The sequence below is a fragment of the Pithys albifrons genome, chromosome 1, assembly GCF_047495875.1.
Source record: "Pithys albifrons albifrons isolate INPA30051 chromosome 1, PitAlb_v1, whole genome shotgun sequence".
Classification (NCBI taxonomy): domain Eukaryota; kingdom Metazoa; phylum Chordata; class Aves; order Passeriformes; family Thamnophilidae; genus Pithys; species Pithys albifrons.
The window spans coordinates 59,407,720-59,432,037 of NC_092458.1; the positions used below are offsets into that span (position 1 = coordinate 59,407,720).

Here is a 24,318-nt window from a genome sequence, read left to right on the forward strand (position 1 = left end):
GTCCTGTTTCAACATCTGCAGATCAAGTAGGAGTCAGAGCTGTGCAGGCAATCCAGGAAAGGGAAGATTGGAGAACAGCCTTCCCAGGAGGCCTCTTTTGTTAACACAAAGTTGTTACCAGGAAATGGCTTCCGCCTTTCTCAAAATTTACTTCTTTTCCCAACAGTGCACAGGGTCAGAAGGCAGCAGGGGGTTGTTGATCCAGCTGAAACATAAAGCAGTAGGGTTGAGCCCCCTGGAAGCATCAGTCTCCTTCTAGGGGTTGGTCAGTTTAGGAGAAAGAAAAGAAAGGAAAGGAAAGGAAAGGAAAGGAAAGGAAAGGAAAGGAAAGGAAAGGAAAGGAAAGGAAAGGAAAGGAAAGGAAAGGAAAGGAAAGGAAAGGAAAGGAAAGGAAAGGAAAGGAAAGGAAAGGAAAGGAAAGGAAAGGGAAAAAAGAGAAGAGAAGAGAGAGAAGAGAAGAGAAGAGAAGAGAAGAGAAGAGAAGAGAAGAGAAGAGAAGAGAAGAGAGAGAAGAGAAGAGAAGAGAAGAGAAGAGAAGAGAAGAGAAGAGAAGAGAAGAGAAGAGAAGAGAAGAGAAGAGAAGAGAAGAGAAGAGAAGAGAAGAGAAGAGAAGAGAAAAGAGAAAGATCAGTTTCAGTAACTCAGGAATCAAGTGTGGGTGAGTTGCTCTGGGAAGGAATCAGTGATGCTGGACAAGTTCTGCCCTGGAATATTAGGCAAGGAAAGCACAGTGGTCGGTCCAGGGTAAAAAGGGATTTTTCCTGCCAAATTGCTGCTTACTGTGCTGCTGGCATTAGTAAGTGCTGAATAGATTGTGCAAATCTTGGAGCAACACAAAGAGCAGGCTGAAATAAGATACACAGAAAAGTGTCATCAGAGCCTCCATGGAAAGCCCCAAAGAGCCAGAAAGAACATACATCACACTTGTTTTCAGCCTGTGTTTGCAAAGGAATTGTCTGTGAAGAACGACTGCCTTTCCTGACATTGCTAGGAAATGGTGCAAGGGTGGAGCTGCATAAACAGAACTGGGATCTTACTCAGTTCTGTAGGACAGCCTCATACAGAAACCCAGTTGTTTTAACAAGTACCAAAACACAAACTCCCAGTCAGTTGGGGTTTTTTATTCACATAGGTTTATGTTTCTTGTTATTAATTATCACTAGTTTGTTTTCCTACTAATTTTAGTGTGCAGTAAGTCCTTCAACAGTAGTTGCAGGCAGTTTATAAAGTGCCTGAGCTTTACAAGCAGTTGAAACAGCTAAAAAAGTGCTCTGTGTGAAGCAAAACTAATGTTATACTTTCACAAATAACTAGTTTCAGTTCTTTGTCTTTCAGTGTGGCTTTTTGTATGTTAGCAATAACAAAAAGCAACCTTCCTCTAACAATTTTTTACTATAAGGAAAAGGGTTATGAAACCTGATATCTGTCTTGGAAAAGTTATGACCGACTGGAAATGTTATGAAAGCATTAAATTAAAGAGGCCAACCTGGGAAAGCAATGCTATTCAGAGACAGGTTTTGTACAACAAAGTGAAGTGTTGCCTAAGACAGCATACAGGTAATCTGTGTTGCTGACTTTGGTGGGTTAGCTCGGGTGCCAGTCCCTTTCTCTTACACTGGCAGTCTCAGCTTGCATCTCTTTTGGTAACTGTAACAAGTGACTATGAAGTGCTTTTCTCTAGTGACCAGACTGGAACTCCGGAGATCCAAAATGGACAATAGCATGGCATGGAGTTACACCCCAAACCCTAACACAAGCTGAATCTGCAGTTTCATTCCTCAGGGTACATTGCTGAAACCAAAGATCACAAAGCAGTGTGTAGTCATAGATAAATCCAAGTTTGGGGGAATTTAAAATCCAGTCAGTCGTAGATTAAAAAGTCTATTCTGCACCTGCAGTTCTGTAAGTGACCACAAATAATGAAGAGTCATGGTGACAACCATCAGTGGACCTGTTAAAGGATATTAAAGGAAGAACATTTTTCAAAGTGTTTCTCTTTTCACTAACCGTTGTTTTTTCCATCAGTTGGTTAACTGTTTTCAAACTGCAGAGTCCTAGGATATGATGCCAGCTAATTCTGATGTGAAAAACAATCTGGCACTCAATGTGACCTGCATGGAACTAGCATAATTACTGCATCTTGTTCCATCTCTGTTCTACTGCCCTCACCATCAGCTTCCTATGGATGTGAAAGAACGGGTACACAAAACATACATACAGCTGTTGTGCAGCAAAACCTCTTTCAGAGTGATCCAGCTGCAAAAGGGTGCCAAAGGCCCAAGGGCTCTAAGTCCCGCCCCGAATCAAAGCAGGCACTCTTGACATCTGCTATTTGGCAGGAGCTGATTCCCTTGCAGACCGGCTCTCCACTGAGAAATGTGTGGGAAAACATTGACACACTGTGGCCAGATAGATAAAATGCAAGTTCTGAAATTTCACAGGCGGTCATCCATTTTACCAGACAGAAAGGTAGTAAAGATCAGCTTGTAGCTTTTATTCTTGTTAATAATTTCCAGTATCTTTTCATTAAATATCCTTTATTGGCACAAAATGTCCTAAACATGCAAACTAAGATAAAAGCTAAAAACACAACCTAGCATCCCCTGAATCTGAGGAGCACTGAGAGTGAGAATCCACTGTTGCTCTGGAGCCTGGCAAGTTGTACTAACCACATTTTCAGCTCCATGCTTACATTTTCACTTTAATTACTATTTCTTCCCATGGAACTGGAACGAGAGAAGGCTGCCTTAAGGGGAACTGAATTTGTGTATCGCAAAGCAGAATTTCCTCCAGACTGATCTGGAGAGATGAACTTTGTCAGCATTCCCCCAAGGTATAATTTTTTATGTCCTGTAGAAATAACAGAGAAGGTATTACCTGTATTATATTCAGTGCAGGTAGACAGTATGGTTAAGCATCATTTGGTAGTGTCTGTAGGGCTTCCTCTTGATAGCACCCAAAGGAATACCAAAATAAATCCAAAAAAGCCAGTCCTTGCTTCATGGTTTTTATACTCAACACATGGAGAAGCAAATACCAGGATATGGGGAAGGATAGAGTAAAAGCCTTTTTTGGCACACCTAATATGGATATTTTTGAAAGGGTACCCATTTTTTTGCTCTATTTTTTTTCCCAGCTACAAACATTAAGAAGAATGAAGAATTCAGATTAAGGCCTTTCAACACAGTCAGAGTTGTATTTTACCTAGTTTCTAAGGTGAAAATTGCATGTATGCAGCATGTAGCATAGTTGAGAGTATGGCCTAAACTGGGATTTACACCAATCACAAGAAGAAATGCTAATGAATAGTTTCAGGAAAGGGAATGATGGTGTCAGGATAGGTAAGGACACCAAAGAAGCTTTAGTTTTGAGTTGCCCTGAGGAGATGAAGCTAAGATATTACGGGTCAAGGATAAGACATCTGCAAATTTAAGACATAAGAAGAAGGACCTGGAATGAGTGTTTCAGTGGCACAGACAGAGGAATACAGAGCATTGCCAACTTATGTGGAAAAAATTAAAATTATTCAGGCAGAACTTGAATAAAAGAGTTTACAGACAGGATGTGCATCCTGGTTAAATTCTAAACAGCTTTGGAAATTAGAAATTCGGAGACTGGAGTAACAATATTTATGAAAAACATTCCACTGTCATATACAAAAAACTAATTTGAACAGAAATCAAAGCTGGGCGAGTACTTTTTGTTTCCTCATCAGCTGTTGCAGCACCTTCCAGCTAAGGGATGAGAACACAAGGGGAAAAAAAGTCTTTGCTCTTTGCCATATTTCCCTACATCCACCTTGCTGTCAGGGTGCAATGAGGGCTTTCAAGGACAAGTCATGGCAGGGTCTGTCAGCCAGGACTATCACCCTGTCCCCAGACAGGGAGAAGGCAGACTGAGGGATCATGCAGGGGCAGCCCAGTCTTGAGCATCAGGCATCTCCCTGAGGAAGTGGCTGGTCTGAGGCTCTCAGGACCCTGCTATCTCCTCAAGAACTTTCTGTTCTAGCTGTATGAGGCATACTGAAATTGAAAACAGGGAAATGGTTGCTAAACAACACTTTTAAAAACATCAGACCTTTCCCAGATACCCTGGAGTACATCCCATGTCTTTTCAGGAGGGCTAAGGACAAAGAAACCAATGCCATATTGTGGTTGACAGTTGTCCTAGTTCAGCAGGTGGGACCAGTTTATCACTGTGGGAGTGACCAAAGCTGTGTATTCTACACCCTCTATCCATTTCCCAAGAACTGTTAACAATGGACCATTTGCAGCAGCTGCCCAGGGCACACCTGACCCCTCAGGGTGTGAGCTTGGTGTGAAAGACACCTGTGAGATAAGAACTGTGATAACTCCCTTCCAGGAAGTCATTAGCACCTCCACACCCAGCCTGAGGTGTCATATCTGCTAATGGGCCATCAATGATTCCAAATACCTTACGACTTACAGAGTGAGATTACTCATTGTGTAACTCCCCACCCTGAGGGAGGTACTGGGCAGTCCCACCTGGACCTGAGGGGATATAATCTTGGGGGTTTGAGGACTTGGAAAAAAACCCCACTTGTCAGATCCAGAAGAGAACCAGAACCTTGATAGTAGGAGACCATCAGTTTCAACCAGACTGTGACCACCACTCCACCAGACTGCAACCTTCAGCTGCACCAACAGGTTTTTCACTTCCTTTTACTTTGGACTCAGAGGAATCGTGGGGTTCAGCACAGGGGCTAACAAACCCCTTTGTGTTTGTCCCCCAGGGTGCTGAGTTATACTTCCAGGGTTTGTGCATTAAAACCAATTTCTCTTTATGCCATTGCATTTATTGTAATATTTTTATTAAATTGTAACTCTGATTTCTAATCTCTCTTGTGGTGGGTTTGTTTCTCCTGCTGGTTTACCTTTAAACCAGCACAACAGTGTTTCGGGCAGCATTGATCGGTCTCAACTAAGAGAATGTCACTCATGGAAGTTCAAATGGTGACTCTATTTGGACCTGGGGCCTCTTGGCATTTCCAGGTAGGAGGACCAGCTCATTATGTCCGTTCAACCTGCTTGATCACAGCCCAGCCACAGGAGGAGCTGAGCTTCTGTCCTGCCACAGAACTTAGCACAAGCAGGTGTCTACCGGAGGCCATAGCCATGTGTAGGGAAGGTATTTGACTGAGATTTCTCATCCTGTAGTTTTCAACTCCAAACCTATGATCTGAGGGGAAACCTGTGAGGTTGTTCTGCAAGGCAGAACTCAGAAGTAAGCTCTTTTCTTTAGAGCTTAGCCAAACACTCCTGGTCAAATACCTTTGGGCTACCGGTTGGCAGCACAAGCTCTATTTTTTCTCTTATGGTTTGTCCATCTCACTGACAGCAGGGTGCTCTGAAATGTAAAGCAAACAGACATCCAGCCCCAACTGTGTTGAGCATGTTTGTGTCCTGGGGGCTGCCATACTTCAACACAGGGATCGTAGCAGGCCAGACAGGTGGGGACTGAGAAGAGACAAGGACCAAGCTTTCTCCTTTCAAAACTGTGGCATGGCATCAGCACAGGCATAGCACATGACTTCTTGTGCTTTTCAGCTACTGGGAAGAGTTAACTCTGAGAAGTGCAAAGCTGACAGCATATCATCTGCCAGTTATGCTACCAAAAACGCTTTCCTTCATCAAATGTTTGTCCTGAGAAGCAAGGACCAAAGGATGAGTGGGGCTGTGAGAACAATGTCCTATTTCCAACCCCACCAGAAAAGCTCTAGAGGTACCAGCGCCTCTCTGAGTGTTAGATGGGCACCTGAAGGACAAATACTTAACATCTGCTGTGTGTTTTGTTGTGTGAGTCTGGTCACCCTGAACTTCTGGGTGTTGGTATGACTTTGATCAGTCATATCTTGTCAAGAGACATCACTGCAGGCAGGCTTTTCTAGGGCACGTCAAAGCCTGTGGCAGTCTTGTGTAGTTTTCAGACTATGCTAAGCCATCTTTCAAGCCTCTGGGAATTCAACTCAGGAGGAAGCTGGCGCTCGCAGCTACCCACTGACCCTGATGGAACAGGCAGCTTCCTGGGCACATGCCAAGAGAAACAGCACTAGTCTGTTAGCAGACTGGTGAGTTTACTGTGGGCACACCACCAATGAGGGGCGAAACAAGAGGGATAGACCAGGATGCAGATAAGAAAAGGCTGAACTTCTCTAAGCCTGAACCATTGCATTTGGTTCTGCTGTGGTTTTATCTTGAGATCCTGGCTAGGTCAAATCCAGTGATCCCCTGCAGGTCCACAAGGAGCTCTCACAGGCCAAACTTGGAAGAAGTCCCCTTCAAGGTAACTGTCAGCAGTAGACAGGTAGGCTCTGCAGGTCCATCCACCTGTGCCAAGGGCCTTCTTCAGCTCCCAGCAGGCTTTCTCTCTAGCTGGCCATCTGAACATCTTCTGCACTGATGTTCCTTCAACATAGAATCAGCTGGGTTGGAAAAGACCTCCGAGATCATCAAGTCCAACCCTTGATTCAACACCACTGTGAGTACTAGATCATGGCACCCAGTGCCATGTCCAGTCTCATCTTAAACACCTCCAGAGATGGTGAATCCACCATGTCTCTGGGCAGGCCATTCCAATGATCACTCTGTCTGTAAAGAATTTCTTTCTAATATCCAACCTAAACCTCCCCTGGCAGAGTTTAAGCCCCTGCCCTCTTGTTCTACTGCTGGTTCCCTGGGAGAAGAGACCAAACCCCACCTGGCTAGAACTTCCCTTCAGGTGGCTGTAGAGAGTGATAAGGTCTCCCCTGACCCTCCTCTCTTCAGCCTGAACAACCCCAGCTCCCCCAGCCTCTCCCCATAGGACTTGTGCTCCAGTCCCTTCACCAGCCTTGTTGCTCTTCTCTGGACCCGCTCCAGCACCTCAATATCCTTTCTGAACTGAGGGGCCCAGAACTGAACACAGTACTCAAGGTGTGGCCTCACCAATGCAGAGTACAAGGGAAGGATCACTGCCCTGGTCCTGCTGGCCACACTATTTTTGATACAGGACAGGATCCCATTGGCCTTCTTGGCCACCTGGGCACAATGTTGGCTCATGTTGAGCTTCCTGTCAATTAGAACTCCAAGGTCCCTTTCTGCCTGACTGCTCTCCAGCCACTCTGGGCCCAGCCTGTAGTGCTGCTGGGGTTGTTGTGGCCAAAGTGCAGGACTCGGCACTTGGCCTTGTTGAACTTCAGCCCATTGGAATCAGCCCATATGATACAGTGGGGAGATCCTGCAGGACTGGGTGAGTTGTGGCCTTTCCCAGAGACACAAACAAGTCTGGATGGGGAGGCATGCTCTGCCTTTGCTGGACTGAGATGTACTTGTTGCTCCAAGTATATGCCATTAGGATGAACGCTCACAGTAAGGACTAGAACTACACCTGTTATTCCTGGCTCTACTAAGAGTTGTCTCCCCGGAGCTGCCTTCCAAAGAGGTGACATAGGTTGGACAAAATGACAGTGAATATAATGATTAGGATAAAATCCCAGTTACTGGACTATTTAGGGCATGGGAAGGAGTGGGGGATTGTCTTCCATAGTACTAGTTCTGATTATTGCCCTTTGTGATGATTATCTAGGAAATAGGGAAATGTATGCACAAAACCCAGCAAACAAATAAATTGACTGAAATTCTGACTCTATAAATGGAATTAGCAACCACTGGCTTTGCTCCTGAGCATTCAGGAGACATGAAACATGAGGCAAAAACATTGGTTCTGTCCACGGAAGACATAGTTGGGTTAGGGGCTGTCCTTGTCTCTGAACACAGTTTCTGAATTATATAGAATCTGTCCTTTCTGCTCCAGCAACAGACTCACTCAGAGCTCATCTTGCATGCTTTTACTTTCTTTTCTTTTTTTCTTTCTGAAGCAGACTTGAAATTGCTCCTATATATTATTTAGTAGAAATAGTATGCTTTTGTAACATAGCTGTGGGTGATACAGACTCTGTAGGCACAGTTGGCACCCTGTATTTGAAATAATTGGCAGGCAGAAAGAAAATAGGCTGCAGTTCAATACACAGGGTATGAGCATGTAAAAAAATAAAAAGAATATAATTTCCTCTATTTGCCCACCAATTACTGTGTTCTGTGCTATAGAAAACCTGAAGAGAATCATCAATAAGACTGTGCCCTAGTTGCATTTTTTATTCTGGCTTTATTTCTTCTTTTTCTTCTCTTTTTTTCTTTTTTTTTAGAAGCAACCTTCTTCTATAGCATGTCAGAGAGTGATGCAATCAAGACTCCATCACATCATACTTCAAATAATTATTCATTGAATGGTGGAATCTCCACCCTTGCTTCCTGTATCTATATTTGAGTTTACTTAAAAGAAAATATGGTGCTAGGAAAGTCTTGTCAGAGTAAACAGATTGGTGTCAAAGCTACCTATCAAGTCTCAGAGAAGATGAGCAGTAGCAAAGGCAAGAGAAACAGGAAAAGATCAACTGACAATTCACTTGACCCACTGGTGTGTCTGAAAATACCAACCACATTGATCTCAAAGTACAATGGAATATGGGAAGGAAGGTTTTTCTAAAATGGTGAATAAGCAGATCAAGGAGCCAGACGCCAGTGTAATTTCTTTTAAAAAATTAACAACTTTGACGAAAGGATAACGATTGAGCAGCAGCACATACTTCAGGGTGTGCAAACAGTCCCTTGAAGGGCCAGAATACACTGCACTGTAGTTCTCTCTTCTTATTCCCATCTAGGGAGCTTCCTGCCATTTTTGCCCCTATGGACTGGTTTTAGGAAAGGTCACACATGAACATACACTGCACGATTTATCACATCCATGATGTTGTGTGCATATTGTTAGATTACTCTGTGCCAAGTGCTGTAATTAAGCATCACCTTTTGAGCTAACCTAAAGCCTGATGATAGTGATGTGGATGATGGGATCAAGTGTTCCCTCATGAAGTTCCCCAGTGATTCCCAATTGAGCAGGGAAGCATGAATTTCAGAAGGGAAAGCTATCCTGCAGGAAGACCTGGATAGACTGGAAGAGTGAGTTAACAGGAACCTTATGAAATTCAGCAAAGACCAGTATAAGATCTTGCACCAGGAAAGACGTAATCCAAGAGTGCAGCACAGTCTGGGATCTACCTGGCTGGGGAGCTGCTCTGTGGAAAGAGACCTGGGGGTGCTGGTGGACAAACAGGTCAATATGAGAGAGCAGTTGCTGCTGTGGCAGAGGAAGCCACGATGAGAACATTGCTCATGGAAGTTCAAATGGAGACTCTATTTGGACTCTATTTATGCATCATCAAGGACATCACTGGCAGAGATAAAGAAGGCCTTGTCACACTCTACTCAGCGATTGTCAGGCCACACCTGGAATGCTGTGTTCAGTTTTGGTCCCTGCTATGCCAAATGGCTGTGGACAGGCAGGAGAGGGCCCAGAGAAGGGCCACAAAGATGATCAAAGGACTAGAAGACCTGGCATGTGAGGAGAGGCTGAGAGAACTGGGTTTGTTCAGCCTCGAGAAAAGAAGGCTTAGTGGAAGCATCATCACCATGTTTCAGTATTTAAAGGATGGCTACAAAGAAGATAGAGAATCTCTTTTTACAAGAAGTCACATGGAAAAGATGAGGAGTAATGGGTACAGTTTATTTTTCATGAAATTTCAATTGTTCACAAGAGACAGTTTTCCACAAGGAGAACAATCAGCCACTGGAATAACTCCCCCAGGGAAGTGGTAGGTTCTCCCAGCATTGGACACTTAAGGTACAGCTGGACAGAGCGCTGAGCATTATTTAGACTGTGCTTTTGCCATGAATGGTTGGGTTGGACCAGATGATCCTCAAGGTGTCTCCATCCTGGCATTCTATGACTCTCATGATTCTACAAAGATGTCTTACACATCCACAAGCTGCCTAAAACTCATGGGAGCTCTTGGTGCCAAGACACTCTGTGGGTTAACTATGAAAAGACATGTATCACAGAAATACCTCCCAAAACATGGTCTGTAGGACCCCTTGCAGTCCTAGGCAACCTCTCTGGGCTGGAGTCCATGTTCTATTTCTCATTCATCTTCCTTTCTTTAAGAGGCGGAAAACTTGACACTTGCCCCCAGAGGAAGAAATATACCTCTTGGTGACCACCTGTGACCTGGTCACTGACCACAGTCCCTCCCATGTGCTGTGCTGAACTTCATCCCCAGCAGTGTTGGCTTGTGACGTGGAGCAGTCATGTGGAGATTATTGCTGGGGAAACTGCATCTCCCACAGAGGCACTAAAGCTTCCCCCACAGTCCCAGGGAAGCAGTGATGAATCCCATTTCCTTCTCAAACAAAGGTGGCAAGAGAGCAGCTCTCTGTTAATGCTGTGATGTGAGATCTGCAGCTGCTTTCGGGTCTGCACACCTCTGAGCAGCCTTTCAGGAGCAAAACGCAGCCAATAAAGAAGGTAAATATGGGCTTTGCTGGGACTCTGCTGGCTGTCATCAGCTGCTCCTGCACAGGCAAGTCTGGTAGCTGTTACATCAGCACATTTTTGCCTCTGGCATGTAAAGTTCAAGTGGTGCTGTCTCGTTAAACAGTTTTCCTTTCTTTTAAGGGATTTTTTTACCCTCTCAGCTACAGAGGAATGATGTTGCTTCACTTACAAAAGTTAAAATGTAGTAAACACTTTGATGTAAAGAATTTTATGGATCTTCACCCCAGGAAAGGAATTTTGACTAGTCGTATTTCAATGAGACATTAAAAAAACATTCTTGTGTGCATTTTTAAAAATTGTTCTTATTAACATTTGCACAACAGGTAGTAAAAGCTGATGATACAGAGATTTGGTTTGTACTTTTTAACATAAATTTGGCAGAAAAATTGTCAGTTGTCTCATTGCTCAAGATGCTTTAAATCCACACCCTTGAGCTGTGATTCAGCAAATTCCCAGAGTAACCCTGGTCTGAAACCCGGGTTCCTCCTTGTCCAGTCCTGCCGGGGGTGGATTTCCCCTGCAGAAGCCAATGAACAAAAGCTCGTTTATTTATGTATGTGCTGAGAAGGAAACTTGCTCCATCATCTCCCCACCTCTTCCTGCAAAATATTAGCTCTCTTTTGCACCAATCACTTCAGGTCGTGAAGTAGGATGGAATTGAGCGGCAGCAGAGCTGGGATGTAGAAACTGCTGTTTTGAACATCACTCCCTGGCTCTGCTCAACACCTCATAAATAATACCTCTCACTAATTTTAGCTACAGAGAGAAGCAAAAGCAAGCTCCCCGTGTCTTTCTCTAGCAAACCGAAGGTGCTCTTTCAGAGAGGCAGGACTGAGTACTCTGTTATTAACTCACATCATCGAGGAAACACGCTTGCTTTCTATTTTTTCAGCTGCCTTTTTTGTTGTTGTTGTTGTTGTTTTGCCACAGTTGTAGCAGTATCTGGATGGGGAAGCTGATCTCCAAACGCTGGCGAAAAAGAGATGCTCAAGTTGTCATGCTGGGGCTCGACTTTGCTGGCAAATCCACCCTTCTGTACAAACTGAAGAGCAGCCAGGCTGTGGAGACCTGCCCGACGGTGGGCTTCAATGTGGAGTCTCTGCAAACACCCTGTGGTGTATCCTTCACCCTCTGGGATGTTGGTGGACAAGACAGCCTGCGGGCAAGCTGGCCTGAATACCTGGAGGACATCGACACCCTCATCTTCGTTCTTGACAGCACAGACGTGGCCCGGCTGCCCAAAGCGATGGCAGCACTGGAGGAAGCCCTGAGCCACCCCAGCATGGCTGGCATCCCCGTCCTCCTACTGGCCAACAAGCAGGAGGTGCCAGGAGCGCTGCCTCCCGCTGAGCTGGGGGAGATGCTGCAGCAGGGGCAGCTGGCAGGGCACCACTGGGTGCTCCGGGGGTGCAGTGCCCACACCGGTCAGGGCCTGCCAGAAGTTCTGGCCATCCTGGGACAGCTGCTGCAGGGCCCAGAGCAGAGCTCCCTATCCCAGGAACAGCCCATCACAGGGGTGGTGGGGAGGAGTGAAGCTCTAGAACAAACCTAACCTCAAGCAGACCTTTCCCACTCGTCACTGCCAGCAGGTTTGGCGCAGAGGATTCAGGCCTGCAGGCATCCCCTAAAATGAGCAGACCTATGGCTGGCACACACTGCGAAACACTCCACTGCTCACCACTGGAACCCACCAGAAGAAACTCTGAGCAAAGCTCCCATCATGTAGCAGTTTTGGCTCTGTCTCTTGGACTCTCATCGCTGGCTGCAGCTTGTCCCACTGTCACCATGTTCTGCACATCCACCGCACATCGGTGTCTGGAGTTTCCGCAGGGATGCTTTCTGCCAGAGCAGTATGAATCACAACAGAGATGTGTGCAAGGGACTGAAGAGGTTTTCTTCTTTCTGCAGCTCCCAGCCCAGATGCAGCTTTCTGGATGGGGTGATTCCCACAGCAGGGGAGCCTGAATGTGCCCCATGCAGCTTCTCTCTCAGCATGAATTGCATGTTCACTGGCTGGGAAAGCAGCCAGATACCAAAAGAAATGGCTGGACAGGAGCAGTGTAAGCTCAGGACTTTGAATGACCAAACAGCTTATTGGTTTTAATATGGCATCTATAGGTATAAATCTTCAAACCATGGAAGCAAGTCAGGATTCGATGGTGTATTGCAGTTTGAGGATGTGTTTTATATTAATTTATGCATTTCTTTAATGGTTCCTTCTTTTTCCATGCATTATTTTTGTGAAATACTGATTTCATGAGAGTGGTACCTCATTTTCCTTGGATTATATTTAAATACAAAGAAATCAGACCTGACTTTTAGATGCTTGGCAATACATCTGCAGGGTCTGTCCACCTCTAAATACCCTTATGGTGGCCTGAACAGCTGAGGCAAAACCCTCTTTCAGGCTTTTTGAGACTGCAGGAGCCCACTCCACAAGCAATGGGTGGTAACCATGGGCACGTAAGGGCACAGGCACATTGGTAACCAAAGGTCTCTCCACACTCAGCTGTGTATGGGACAGAAGAAAATGCCCCTGGAAGGTCATGACAGGACAGATCCTATGTGGTACTGATGGTCTTTGTCCAACCCTGCCCAGGTTGAAAAGACCTATAAAATGTGTACCTGAAGGCTCCTTATATCCAAAATTCTGTTATCCAGGGTTTAAATTAAGATATTTCATAGTAGTCTCTGCTATATTATGAAATGAATAGGGGAAGGAGACACAAAATTTTCATTTCCATTTTCCAATTCTGTTTCTATTCAGAAGTAAACTGTTTTCAAGGAACAACATACTCAACCTAGAAACACTGAGGAGAAATACACAGTGAAACCCTCTTCTGTTCATACCAGAGCATTTTACAGCTGTTAAGGAATTAATTGTCCAGCTGTTATTAGCCACACTCCATAGAAGGCAGCAGATTGAACAGAGAGCTTAAACTGTCGTGAAGAAACAGAATCAGACATTTGTAGGGACAGCTCAATAAAAGAAGTCCTTCCCAACATTAGAAGTCACATTTTTTTAACTGCATTAATGTAGAACTATGATGTTCTATAAACCAGTGCTCCAGTGTTGATCTGGCCTAGGCTGTCATGGTTATGAGGATACTTAAGTAGCACTGAATTGTGTAATTAATTATATGACAAATCTGTCTGCGTGGTAAGGAGGACAGAATCACAGCTTTAAATCTTTGCAGGTAGCTGGTTAATCTGCCTTGTTGTGGGTGGTCATTGTTTGCCTCTCCCACAACAAGGCTCCAATGCATGTGTTGGGTATTCAGCTGACAGAACCAGGACCAGCAGCTTTTGCCAGACAACACAAGTGCCAATACTTAGGCACAGGTGAGCAAATTCAGGTCATCAGTGCAACCCAGTTGCCACTACATGGAAAAGCCACATCTTCTTGGAGGCTTGTCTGGCCCTTTTGAACACCAGGCCTAGAGGCACAATGCAAAAAGCTCTGTGTTGCATTGCCATGTCAAAAAAAATTCTCCTTATTGTGTCATTAGGGCAAGGGGTCAGGAGTGGTTTAAAATCAACACAGTCTGAAAGGTTGTCCTGGTGATGTTTTACTCTAAAGCAGCTCTTGATGTATGCGTTTGACACTACAGCATTGTCTGCTGGTGGTTAAAAGGCACTGAAGCCTTCCCATTCCGCCATGGGTGTTTTTTCAGTGCTTTAAAAAGAGAAAAAATAGGTTACTCTGGCAGCAAATAGAGTTAACCACCAGCCTTTGGTAGATAACACCAATTAAAAATGAAAATAGCAAAGTAGGAGGTGGGGAAGAAGGGGCAGTGGGAAGCCTGAATGTGTCTGAAACTGATGAAGCAACATCCCAGTTACTGAAAATGTTCTCACTTCCCCCGAAGCACTAATTTGGCAAAACACCCCATCTCATGGGGCATCATGTGATTTACCATCCTTGTTTTCTGGAATAAGGCTTTTCTGGACGCTTGCTCACATTACTCAGCCCATTTATGCCATTGTTAAGAGAATGTCAGAACAATGATGGGTCATAATATTCGAAACAGCATCACAGAGTTTACTTCTAATTAATTCTCTTTTCTTCTGCATTGAAAACCTGTTAAAACAAGTCAATCTAATGAGCACTGCCCTGCTCTAATCAAAGGCTTGCAGGATATTCACCCAACAGCACTTAAATCAGTGTCAAAGCTCCTCCCTGGTTCAAGGGGAGCAGCAATACAGTCTGCAGGAAGCAGCCAGCCCTAAAGAGGGAAGTTTGTTACTGCTTTTGCTTGGTAATTCTGCAGGAAAGCTTCTGCCACAAGGAGTGGTATTAATCCTTTAAACATCTGTCCTTATGGACCTTGGCCAGGAGAGCACCCTCAAACCTAGTTTCCATCTTCCTGGGTGTGTGATAAATGTCACAATCTCAGCACCAATTTCTAAAATGCACAGCTTCTCTCTGAGCAGCAGGCAAAAGAAAAGTTCTTGGGACTTCCATTTCAGGATGCTCATGAGTTTAAAGTATCCTTTGGCTTATTTGCCACAGAGACCTCTCTGGTTGCTCAAGATTCCCCTGTAGCACCTTTTCTAGATGCTCACTCCATCCACTTGCTATCCCTAACATCAGTTGTCTTAAAGCCAAGAGAAGTTTGGAACAGCAAGCTTCTTCTCTTTCCTTTTTTTTTTTTTCAGCAGCAAGTATTTATTTCCCTCTCTTTATAAAGGAAAAAATGCTTCTTGGGAATAGTTTCACTCCTATTTTTCCCCTCATCTCATTTGTTAAAACTTGTAATCTGTTTCCAGACTCCATTAGTATCTTGTTACAGCTTCATGATCAATCTTTAACTGCCCTGGTCAGTATTTACATGTTAATATGGTCTACTTTTCCATGAATCTGGTGGCCATGGACTAAATGTAGTGGTAAAAATAGCCAACTCACAAGATGGCAAGGTTTGGAAAGGACATCTGGTCCAAAACACTGCTTGAATCAGGTTGTTTGAGACCTGGAGCAGCAGTTTTGAATGTCTCCAGGGATGGAGGTTCAACCACCCAGCACTTTTAGAGGTGCTCTGGTTTGTATTAACCTTTACAGTGACATGGCCAGAATTCATAATTGTGCATTAATCTTCCCAGACACCACTCCATTGAGGTGAGCCATACAGGTGAGTGTCTACCCTTGCCTGGAGCTGTCAGAGCAGCCTCCTTGTCCAGGGTCATCAGCTCCTCCAACCCTTGAACCTCCCATCCATTCCTGGTTTTGCAGGGATCACTGCAGTGGGAATTAAATCCATGTCCTGCTGTGGTTTTCAAGGACACAGAGATACTTCAGTCATTCACACTGTTTAAGAAAGGGCATAGCTAAATACTCACTGATTTACTAACATTTCTGTGGGACTGGTTTTTAAAGCAGGTTTGACAAGTCCTTTTCCTGACTATAACCCTGCACAGATTTATCTCTAATTCCTGTCAAGAAGTTTTCCATCCACCTCCAATGAGAACAAAAGCAGCAAACTGGAAAAAACCCAACCAAACCAACCAACATTAAAACCAGTACAGGAAGGACAATTCACCTTTTCCCCTTCTCTTCACCAGTACAGGAAAGATGACTCACTTTTTCCCTGATCTCTTTACAACTTCCATTTTTCAGCCAGGCCATGACACAAACTGGTTCCTGTTTGTGCATTAGCTCATTCCTGCTCTTGGGGCCATTGCTTTGTCTTTGGGTGGACCTATGTGCCATTTGTCCTGCAGTTACTGATGGAACTTCCCTGATGGGTTTCAGTATTGCTGAAGGGCCTGAGCTCAGAGGGGAACTACGAGACCCCAAGGCTGCAGGGCAAGGGCATGAACAGTTGTCAAAAAACTATTTAAAGAGGGAAGAGCAGCCACGGGGTGCATGAGAGGGAACTGTGACTGGCTGTAATGCCAGGAAAAGAGTGTAGGGCAGCAGCCAAAGACCTGGGAAATCCCTGGGGGAAGAAAGGTCAATAAGATTTTTTTTTAAGGCTAAGAAGAGCTTTCTTTTCAAATACAACATGGAAAAAAGATTCCAAACCTTCTCCTTTTGCTAGGAGACAGGATGTATAATGAGTGGAATGTCTTAATTTTCTCTTAATACACCTAACAGCTGTAAATTAATTTTCTCCTCTCAAAGAAACCCTGAAATACCACCTATGAAGATTCACCTCATGTAACTCACTAAGAAAAAACAAGGAGCAAACCACATGTGACACCACCTCTTAAAAAAGTCAATACTGTTGCCAAGTGGTATTAAGAACCAGTCATGCAATAATGATTAAGACAAACTACAAACTATAGTTCAAGACATTCCAGCTTTCAAAGGGTTAATTAAATGTTCTTCATCTAAGTTGTCCAGTACCTGATGTTTTCATGATGCATTTGTTTGACTTGAAACCATGGGCCTTCCATCCAGATATAGCTAAAAATGCAAGGTGGAGGCTGGCACTTGGGTTAGGACCTCAGCAATGGCTGGAAGCACATCATTCCCCTATCTCATACTTCACACAGTGAGATTTATGTAAAATTCCTGCCAAAAGGAAAAAAAAAGCCCAACCAGGTAAATTAACCAACTGCTATGAAAGGTGACATTGTTCCAGATCCGCCAAGCATGTCTCCCCCTGCCTTGCCCCTGCTTCCCTCTCTGTGGTCAGACCAGAAGAACAAACGCCTGCTCCAACTCAGTTTGGACAATTCTCACGCCAAAGCTCTAATGCTTTAAAGCAGACTGGCACCATTAACATCTTGTGTGCTAATTGCTGTGAGAAACAATCTCCCTGGAGCTCCCAGAGCTGACAAACTGTTCTTAAATTCTCCCTTAGGCCTCAGATTTTTATTGGGATTGTTTGGCCTGCTGGTTAACCATGCTTGGATGTGGGAATGAGAGTTTCTTTCTAACAGGCCACAACCACTTGCATGGAAATACCTGTCGGTGATCAGCAGCTCTGCAGTGATGCTCTGCTTTGCCTCAGACAAAGGGGCAGTTTGCTTTTTAACCAAACAGTGGTGGGGTTACAAAGTACTGGTTTCTGCAGTGAGAGGACAAAGTCACATGGGCTCATATGAGGTTTGACAACGGATTGGAAAGACTGAACTGGAGGTTTCCTGGGGAAGAAGAATAGCAGCTGAGAGCAGGGCCCCTCATTTCCTGGGGGGGTACCATCAGGTGAGGGTCTGCTCTGCTCACCAAGACACATACTTTACACCTCATGATTTTCTGACTTTTGACAGCACTTAACAGTAGTCCTTTCATTTGATAATAGCAAGGAAAGTAAGCAAGGAAATCCAGGCCTTGGGCTGCAATCAGGATAAAGCAGTGCCAGGTCTCCAGAGCTGCCCTGGAGGGATGAGCACAATGTCTGCCATGCTCCCGAGAAAATGCAGCTCTGCAAAGGCAGAACATGGGAATGACCAGGAGAGTGGGGGATATGTCCTGCTGGAGATGGCTACAGGCAACCCCAGGGCTTTAGGTGATCCAAGCACATTAGCCTGGCAGGAAGGTGCTGACTTGACCCCTTGGTTCCTCCAGGCTTTCTCCTTTAGAGAGACCATTATTTTCCCATATTTCCTCCCTGGCAAGAAGCACCTGTGACTTACTTCAGTGAGATGCCACTCTATGTTGATAAAAAAGCAGCCTCAATAGTGTTGTTCTTTTTTACACCCTGTCTTCATTCCATATAATAACATTGCTCACGTTGCTGTCTTTCCCTGCAGCGCCATCAGCAGAGGTACCACATGACCTTGTTGCACCATCCCCTTGCAGAGATGCAGACCCATTAGCTGCCCCCACTGCTGCATGGGAGCTTGTGCACTGCTCATGGCAGGAAAGTTGCAGGGGAACAAGTCCCTAGAGCATTAAATCTCAGGGAAATGATGCCTAAGGATTTTAGTGTGTTTTGTAGATTTTTAGAATCATGTAAGTTGCATGGATTCTTCTAGGTTGCTCACGCTATAAAGTCAGTTACTAAAGCTCTTTCTCACAAATTGTGAGCTTTCTCATGCCCTGCCAAGGCCATGGTGTTTTTGAGAAGCCACTTGTAGATGGCGAGAAGACAAAACAAAAGAAGAAGGCCTAGAGGTCCTGGAAGATCTCCAGGGGGCAGTTCTGAAGATCCCCCATGGGTGGAGCACAGAGGAAAATTAAGATCATAGTTGGTTATTGATATGTCATATGTAAGTTAGTAAAGAAGTTATAAAATTGTAACATTCCTGGTCACGTGTGTGCAGACCTTCTGGTGTGCTCCTTAGAAGCTTCTAATAAATGTAACCTGTATCTCTTTCTCCATTAAAACTGTTTTTGAGTGTCTATTTTTGCAGGAATAGGCAACAGAAAGATGAGGGCCTTGGCCAGATGGAGAGGCCAAAAATGTCCCAGACTGGCTTCTGCCAGGCTGTGCCCTGCTGTGCCCTCAGGGCTGGCCCCAGCTCTCCCTGCTCTGGCCTGTCACTTTGATCAGCAGTCTGCTGAAATGCAGTCCCCTGACTGCCCAGTCCACAGCCACTGCACTCAGCCACACAGGAGCATCTCACAGTCTCTGCCATCTTGCTCATGGGAGATGCATTCTAGCTCAACTATTTTGGTCTTATGTCCATGCTGGAATTTAATGGAGCTCCTTGCCATTTTCTTGCAGATGATGTGCCCCAGGAAAGAGCTTTTGACAACAAACCGGCTGTGAATTTTGAGACTGCATGTTCTATTCATGATGCCAGTACAAGTACTGCACTAAAAGTCATGTCAACCTGTTAAAAAGGGAATAAAATAGCTCTATAAGTAATGCATGTTAACCCCCCCCACAAAACCAAAAAAAACCCCAAACCATGGAAAAAAACCAGCACCAAACACCCAAACCCTAAAAAACAGGGACGGTGGGACAGTGCAGGAAATTTCAGCCGCTAAACAAAAGCTACACCCAAACCAGACTGCTTTGGTAAAGTCACCAGCTACAGAGTCAAGAAAATTAAGAAGCTGGGGTCAGATTTTACGTTTTTCTCATGTCCTGCCTGGATTTTCCTTTATTTTTACTTAGTTTGGGCCACAGCATTGTGTATTCCCAGCCCTGTGCATTTCTGTATTCAGCAACAACCCAGCACTTCCAGTCCGAGGGAATAAGGCATGGATGATGCTGCACCACAACAATCTTCTCAGAAACACAAACCATCAGTATTCTATAAAAATTTCATTTTAAATTTTAAATATTTAGAAGCAGCAAAAATAAAATAATTTTTAAAAGCTACAATTTTCCTAGGAGACATTCTCATTGCAGGTTTGGTGATGCTAACCTGAGTCAGCTGCAGAAATGGTCAGTGGGAAGCACGTGGTGGCTTCAGGCTGGTTTGGCACTGGTGGGTTACAGCTATGGCAGGGTTCATGCGAGGAGCACAGCTTCATTTTTCCCAAATGAGCTGGAAGCAAAAGAGTGTGGGTTTCCCCTCCTGTCCCACCCAAGTTCCTGCCTGACACCCACCCTGGCCTGGGCCAATGCCCTCAGCAGGCGGGAGGGACTGGGAACGAGGTGCTCCTGAGCTGAGGGACCCATCTGGGGAGCAGATTGCCAGAAAACTTCGAAGACACCAAGATTCCCACACTGGAGGAATTACTGCAGAAACATGCATTCTTCTGTTCACAGCTCAACACCTGTTCAGGCTGAAACACATTTAATCTGCAATGGAGCCAGCTGAGCTCACATGAAGCCCAGCAAAGGGTGTCAAAATGAAGCAGTAAGTGGAGAGCACAAGGTGCCCTGACTGCTGGCCCCACCACAGGTGGCAGAGATGCGAGTGAGTGGCTCTTGCAGTGGTTGACAAACTCCTCCTGCCCGAACACCTGCCCTTTCCCATCTTTAAGGGTCAAATCTTTGTTCTGTTAAATTTAGGCTAATACACAACTGAGGTCAGTGAAACTCCTGGAGAACTTCAAGAGCTTAGAAGTTGACTAAAATATCAAATACAGAGAAAACTGTGACTGCTACAAGAGTTGATTTCTTCCATCAGTTTTTAATATTTCAAGCACAGACCTGTGGTTGAGCTCCCCTAAGGACACATCCCGGGATATCAATAGTTGTGCAAAGCTCAGTGCAAACACTTGGCTCTGTGCTGCTGACTGAGGTTGGGTTTAAAACCCCCACAGTGTGATAGCAGGGAGAGAAGGAACATCCTCCTGCTGCAGAGGCAAGATGCCTGCCTGCTAAATACTCCCCCTGGACTGGGCCTTTTTCTCAGCTAAGGGTTAAATATTTCAGCACAGAGCCCTGAAACAGAGATTATGGAGCTGGAAGTGAGTATTATCACTAAGTGTCTGACACATTCAGCTCCCTCTAAGTGTTCACAAATCAGGCCTTTGGATAGAAATTTTTCCATCTGAGATGCAGCATTTTAGCATGAATTGAACAAAACATGTAGAAAAAAGTGGGGTTTTAGCCTTTTCTTTCCTTGTTTTTTTCTTTTCTTTTCTTTTTATTTTTAATATTTGTTCTAAACCAGTAAAGGCAATGGTTTGAAACATGACAGAGATCAAGGGATGCAAAAACTGGAGGGCATCTTTTTTTTTTTTTAATAAAGCTACATATTTTTTGGAAATTTTGTATGTATGGTAATTTGACAAGTCCAAACACTCCCCCTGTACATATTTCACCAAGATTTATGTGCTGCCATTCTTAAAATGACAAAATCTAAGACTGTACAAACCATTCCTAGAGAACTAGTGTCAAATACTCTCACAACTAGAGTGATAGGGCCAGACCTCACAGGGTCACCATAGCAAGAACAGAAGGAAGTCTCAGTATTCTCAGTATTATAAAGTGCAGGCAGTACGCAGATTTCAGGGGGCCCTACCAAGACATAAAAGTATGAAATGCTGGGGAAACCAGCTGTGAACTGCATCGAACAGAAGGGAACAGCGATGGGTCTAATCCCAGGACAAGAGGTGCAGTTCCCTAAGCATTTCCCTGCACAAACCTAGAACTGAACTTGCTGAGGCCACAGGCAGAATTTTTCAATTTCATCCTCCTCTTTCATGTACAAAAAATTTTTTTCAGGGTATCAGGAGTTGGGGTTAAAAACAAACAAAGCCACTAAAGATTATCAGCCTACAAATTACTAAGATGCACACATCAGCTTCCTTGTGTTCCATTTCAGCACATGAAAAAAATCCAACCACCAGTTTTCCAGGATCCCCCTTAGGAAAGAGGATCCACATCTTTGTGTGTCCCTGGACCCTACTTAAATGTACTGAGCAAATAAAAAACTAACCTCTTCCTGCAGTTCCCACACTGTGTCTGGGGAAAAGTCTTCCTGCAGGGTATCTAAATCCTTCACAAAACTTGCCATTTTTTCTCTGAGGTTGTCTGGTGACATTCACCGATTTTACTGCTGTAGATGAAGGCGAGTGCAGTATAAAGGCTTCAACCTTCATTTTAAAGCAAAATAATCACACTATTAACATTCTCAGGTGTGACACACAAGACTGCAATCTCCCCAACATACTTTTTCAAAAGGAAGGTTGGAAAAACGCAGCTCTTGTGTTCCTTTATAAACTGGGATGCTGCTCAAGAAAGCTGCATCCTGAATGCATTTGAGGAGGAAGCTGCTCCTGTTCCTGCAGCAGCAGCTGGAGAGCTTGGGGCCCAAGCCAGGGGTATAGATCAGACCTGCCCATTCCTGTTTCTGCGGCAGGATGATGTACACACAAGCCAGAACCAGGAACGGGGGAAGCAGCTGTAGCTCCTAACTCTGCATCGTATCACGAGGCAATTTTCCTGAGCAGCCTCAAGGAACATCCCACCCTGAAGCAGAGCTGAGCAGTTCAGGTGGCTCCAGCTCCCGCTGCCGACACTCCCATCAAGTTGACTGTGGCACTCATGACAAACCCCTGCGGCAAAGTCTCCCAAGTTTTCCCCTGTTGGGTTTTTCCCCTTTTCTTCCTGAAAAGGCCTTCCTAATGGCCTGGCATAATTTGTTGTCCTACATATGTTTGAATAGAAGCATAATTATGCCACAAAAGGGAGTACTTTTTATGCAACAAAATAGAAGGAACACAACACAACTGGGCTGGTCTTGTGGAAATTACTAGATAGAAGGACATTCAGAATCCAGAGAGCATTATAGATCAGAATAACAAAGTGGATCTGAACTATCATTCAGTCCACTGAGATAAAAATAAAAAATTTAAAATCTGTCTGTCAGTGGATCTTCTTACTCATTTCTCTGTCTAGCAGATGAAGCAAAATGAAAGTGTTTATATTTTTAGAAGTATGGGGGACATTAGGATATCAAGATTTTATTCTTTCTAAATAAGACATCTCTTAAAATAATGCATTATTTATTCCAGTCCAGTGTCTGTTAAGTCCCCTAGGTAAGACCTATTGGATGACTACCAGGTTGAAAAAACCCAACACAATTCAGTTTGTCAACAGAAAGCTGAAGGAACCGAAGGGATGAAATAGATTTTGAAAATGGAAATTAGGTTCTTATGAAATCTTTGTCCTTTATATCCCCAGAGAAGAGCATTTCTTAAGATTTAAGTACAGCACTGGAAGCTCATCTCCACCATCAGCATAGCCATGGGGAGAAGGGTTTCCCAAGGCGACTCAGCCAATTGACACGGACAAAGGATGGCAAAGCCACAGTTGCAGTCACAGGCACCTTCTAAGCAGTTCAAGAGGTTTCCCTCCACTGGTGCTGTTCCCACAAGCAAAAGCAGGAGGCTGCTGGACAATGCAAACCTCTGACGGCCCCAATCTGGTCCCAAGCAACACCCCAGTGGGGTCACTGGGGCAAGGGATTCCAGCCACTCCTCCCAGCTACAGAGAGCCATGGAAACCTGGTCTCCTGCCTAAGGCCAGTTCAGGTGCACACTTCCTCCCAACACACACTGGGCAGGAGCTGGACCTGCTTGTGCAGCATGACCAGCTTAGAATCAGCTGCAATCAGCCATCAGCCTAGCACCAGGAGCTGGAAAAGACATCTCTGAAGGTAGCAGATGACTGTGAAAATTCTTTGGACTATGGTCCACCTTCAGACCTTTGAACTGAAGTCACCATTCAGTAGTTACACAGATCTGCTGCAGCCCACTTACCACAGCTTCCTGTACACGCTCGGGAAACACCTCCATACAAAGCATAAAACTCCATATCCAGTTTCAGAGATGACTGCATTAGCTTACTTTATTCATTCTTGTAACATACTTCAAACTTCGATGAGGAGTTCTGCTAACTAATATCTAGTCAAAGACAAAAACCCCTAAGCCAATCCATGAAGACTAAGCAGTTCCATAACCTTCAAAATAAGTTCTTGAATTTTTTTTATAGTATTTGATAGCAGCTTTTTATTGGTTACAAAACCTAAGCCCATATACAAAATTAGGAACACATTTAGATGCCTCTTTGAAAGAACGTTTAGTCTATTTTAACTGATAGTTTAAAAAAATAATAAAAACAATGCAATTTTAAACACTGTTCTGAAAACGTAAAAGTGCAGCAATATACTTTGTTTCCTTTATTAACTATGAAATGGTGCAATCCCAATCAAAAGCTGATAAGGTCACAGCAGAAAGAACTGAGCAAATGCCTTGTCCTGCCTTACCCAGTTCTCCGATGTTCACTTTTAATGTAATGCATTGAGTGCAAGAAAAGGATCAAATCTTCACAGTACTGGGAAACTGTTGTTTCAGCATCAATTTGTACCCAATCTCTGGGATAACAGCGAGTGTGGCTGAACCGGGTATCCGTCAGTCTATCTGGCGTACAGGAGACTAGACTGAATTAAAAGGGAGGAAATATTTGTCCAAAATAACATCTGCTGGAACTCTAATTTCACAAAAACTTTGTGACCTTACCTAACTTTGACTTTTTATTGTTTAGTTTTTTTAGCGAACACCACACAGTTTCAAGA

The 24,318-nt window shown here is 44.4% G+C and overlaps 1 protein-coding gene across 1 annotated transcript; it reads left to right on the forward strand.

Moving 5' to 3' along the window:
* Positions 1-10,340: 10,340 nt before the first annotated feature.
* Positions 10,341-11,998, forward strand: ARL11 (ARF like GTPase 11). Its single transcript, XM_071570904.1, has 2 exons — positions 10,341-10,416; positions 11,377-11,998. Exon 2 carries the CDS (start codon positions 11,393-11,395, stop codon positions 11,996-11,998), a length of 606 nt encoding a protein of 201 aa, XP_071427005.1. The 5' UTR covers positions 10,341-10,416; positions 11,377-11,392.
* The last annotated feature ends 12,320 nt before the right edge of the window (positions 11,999-24,318 follow it).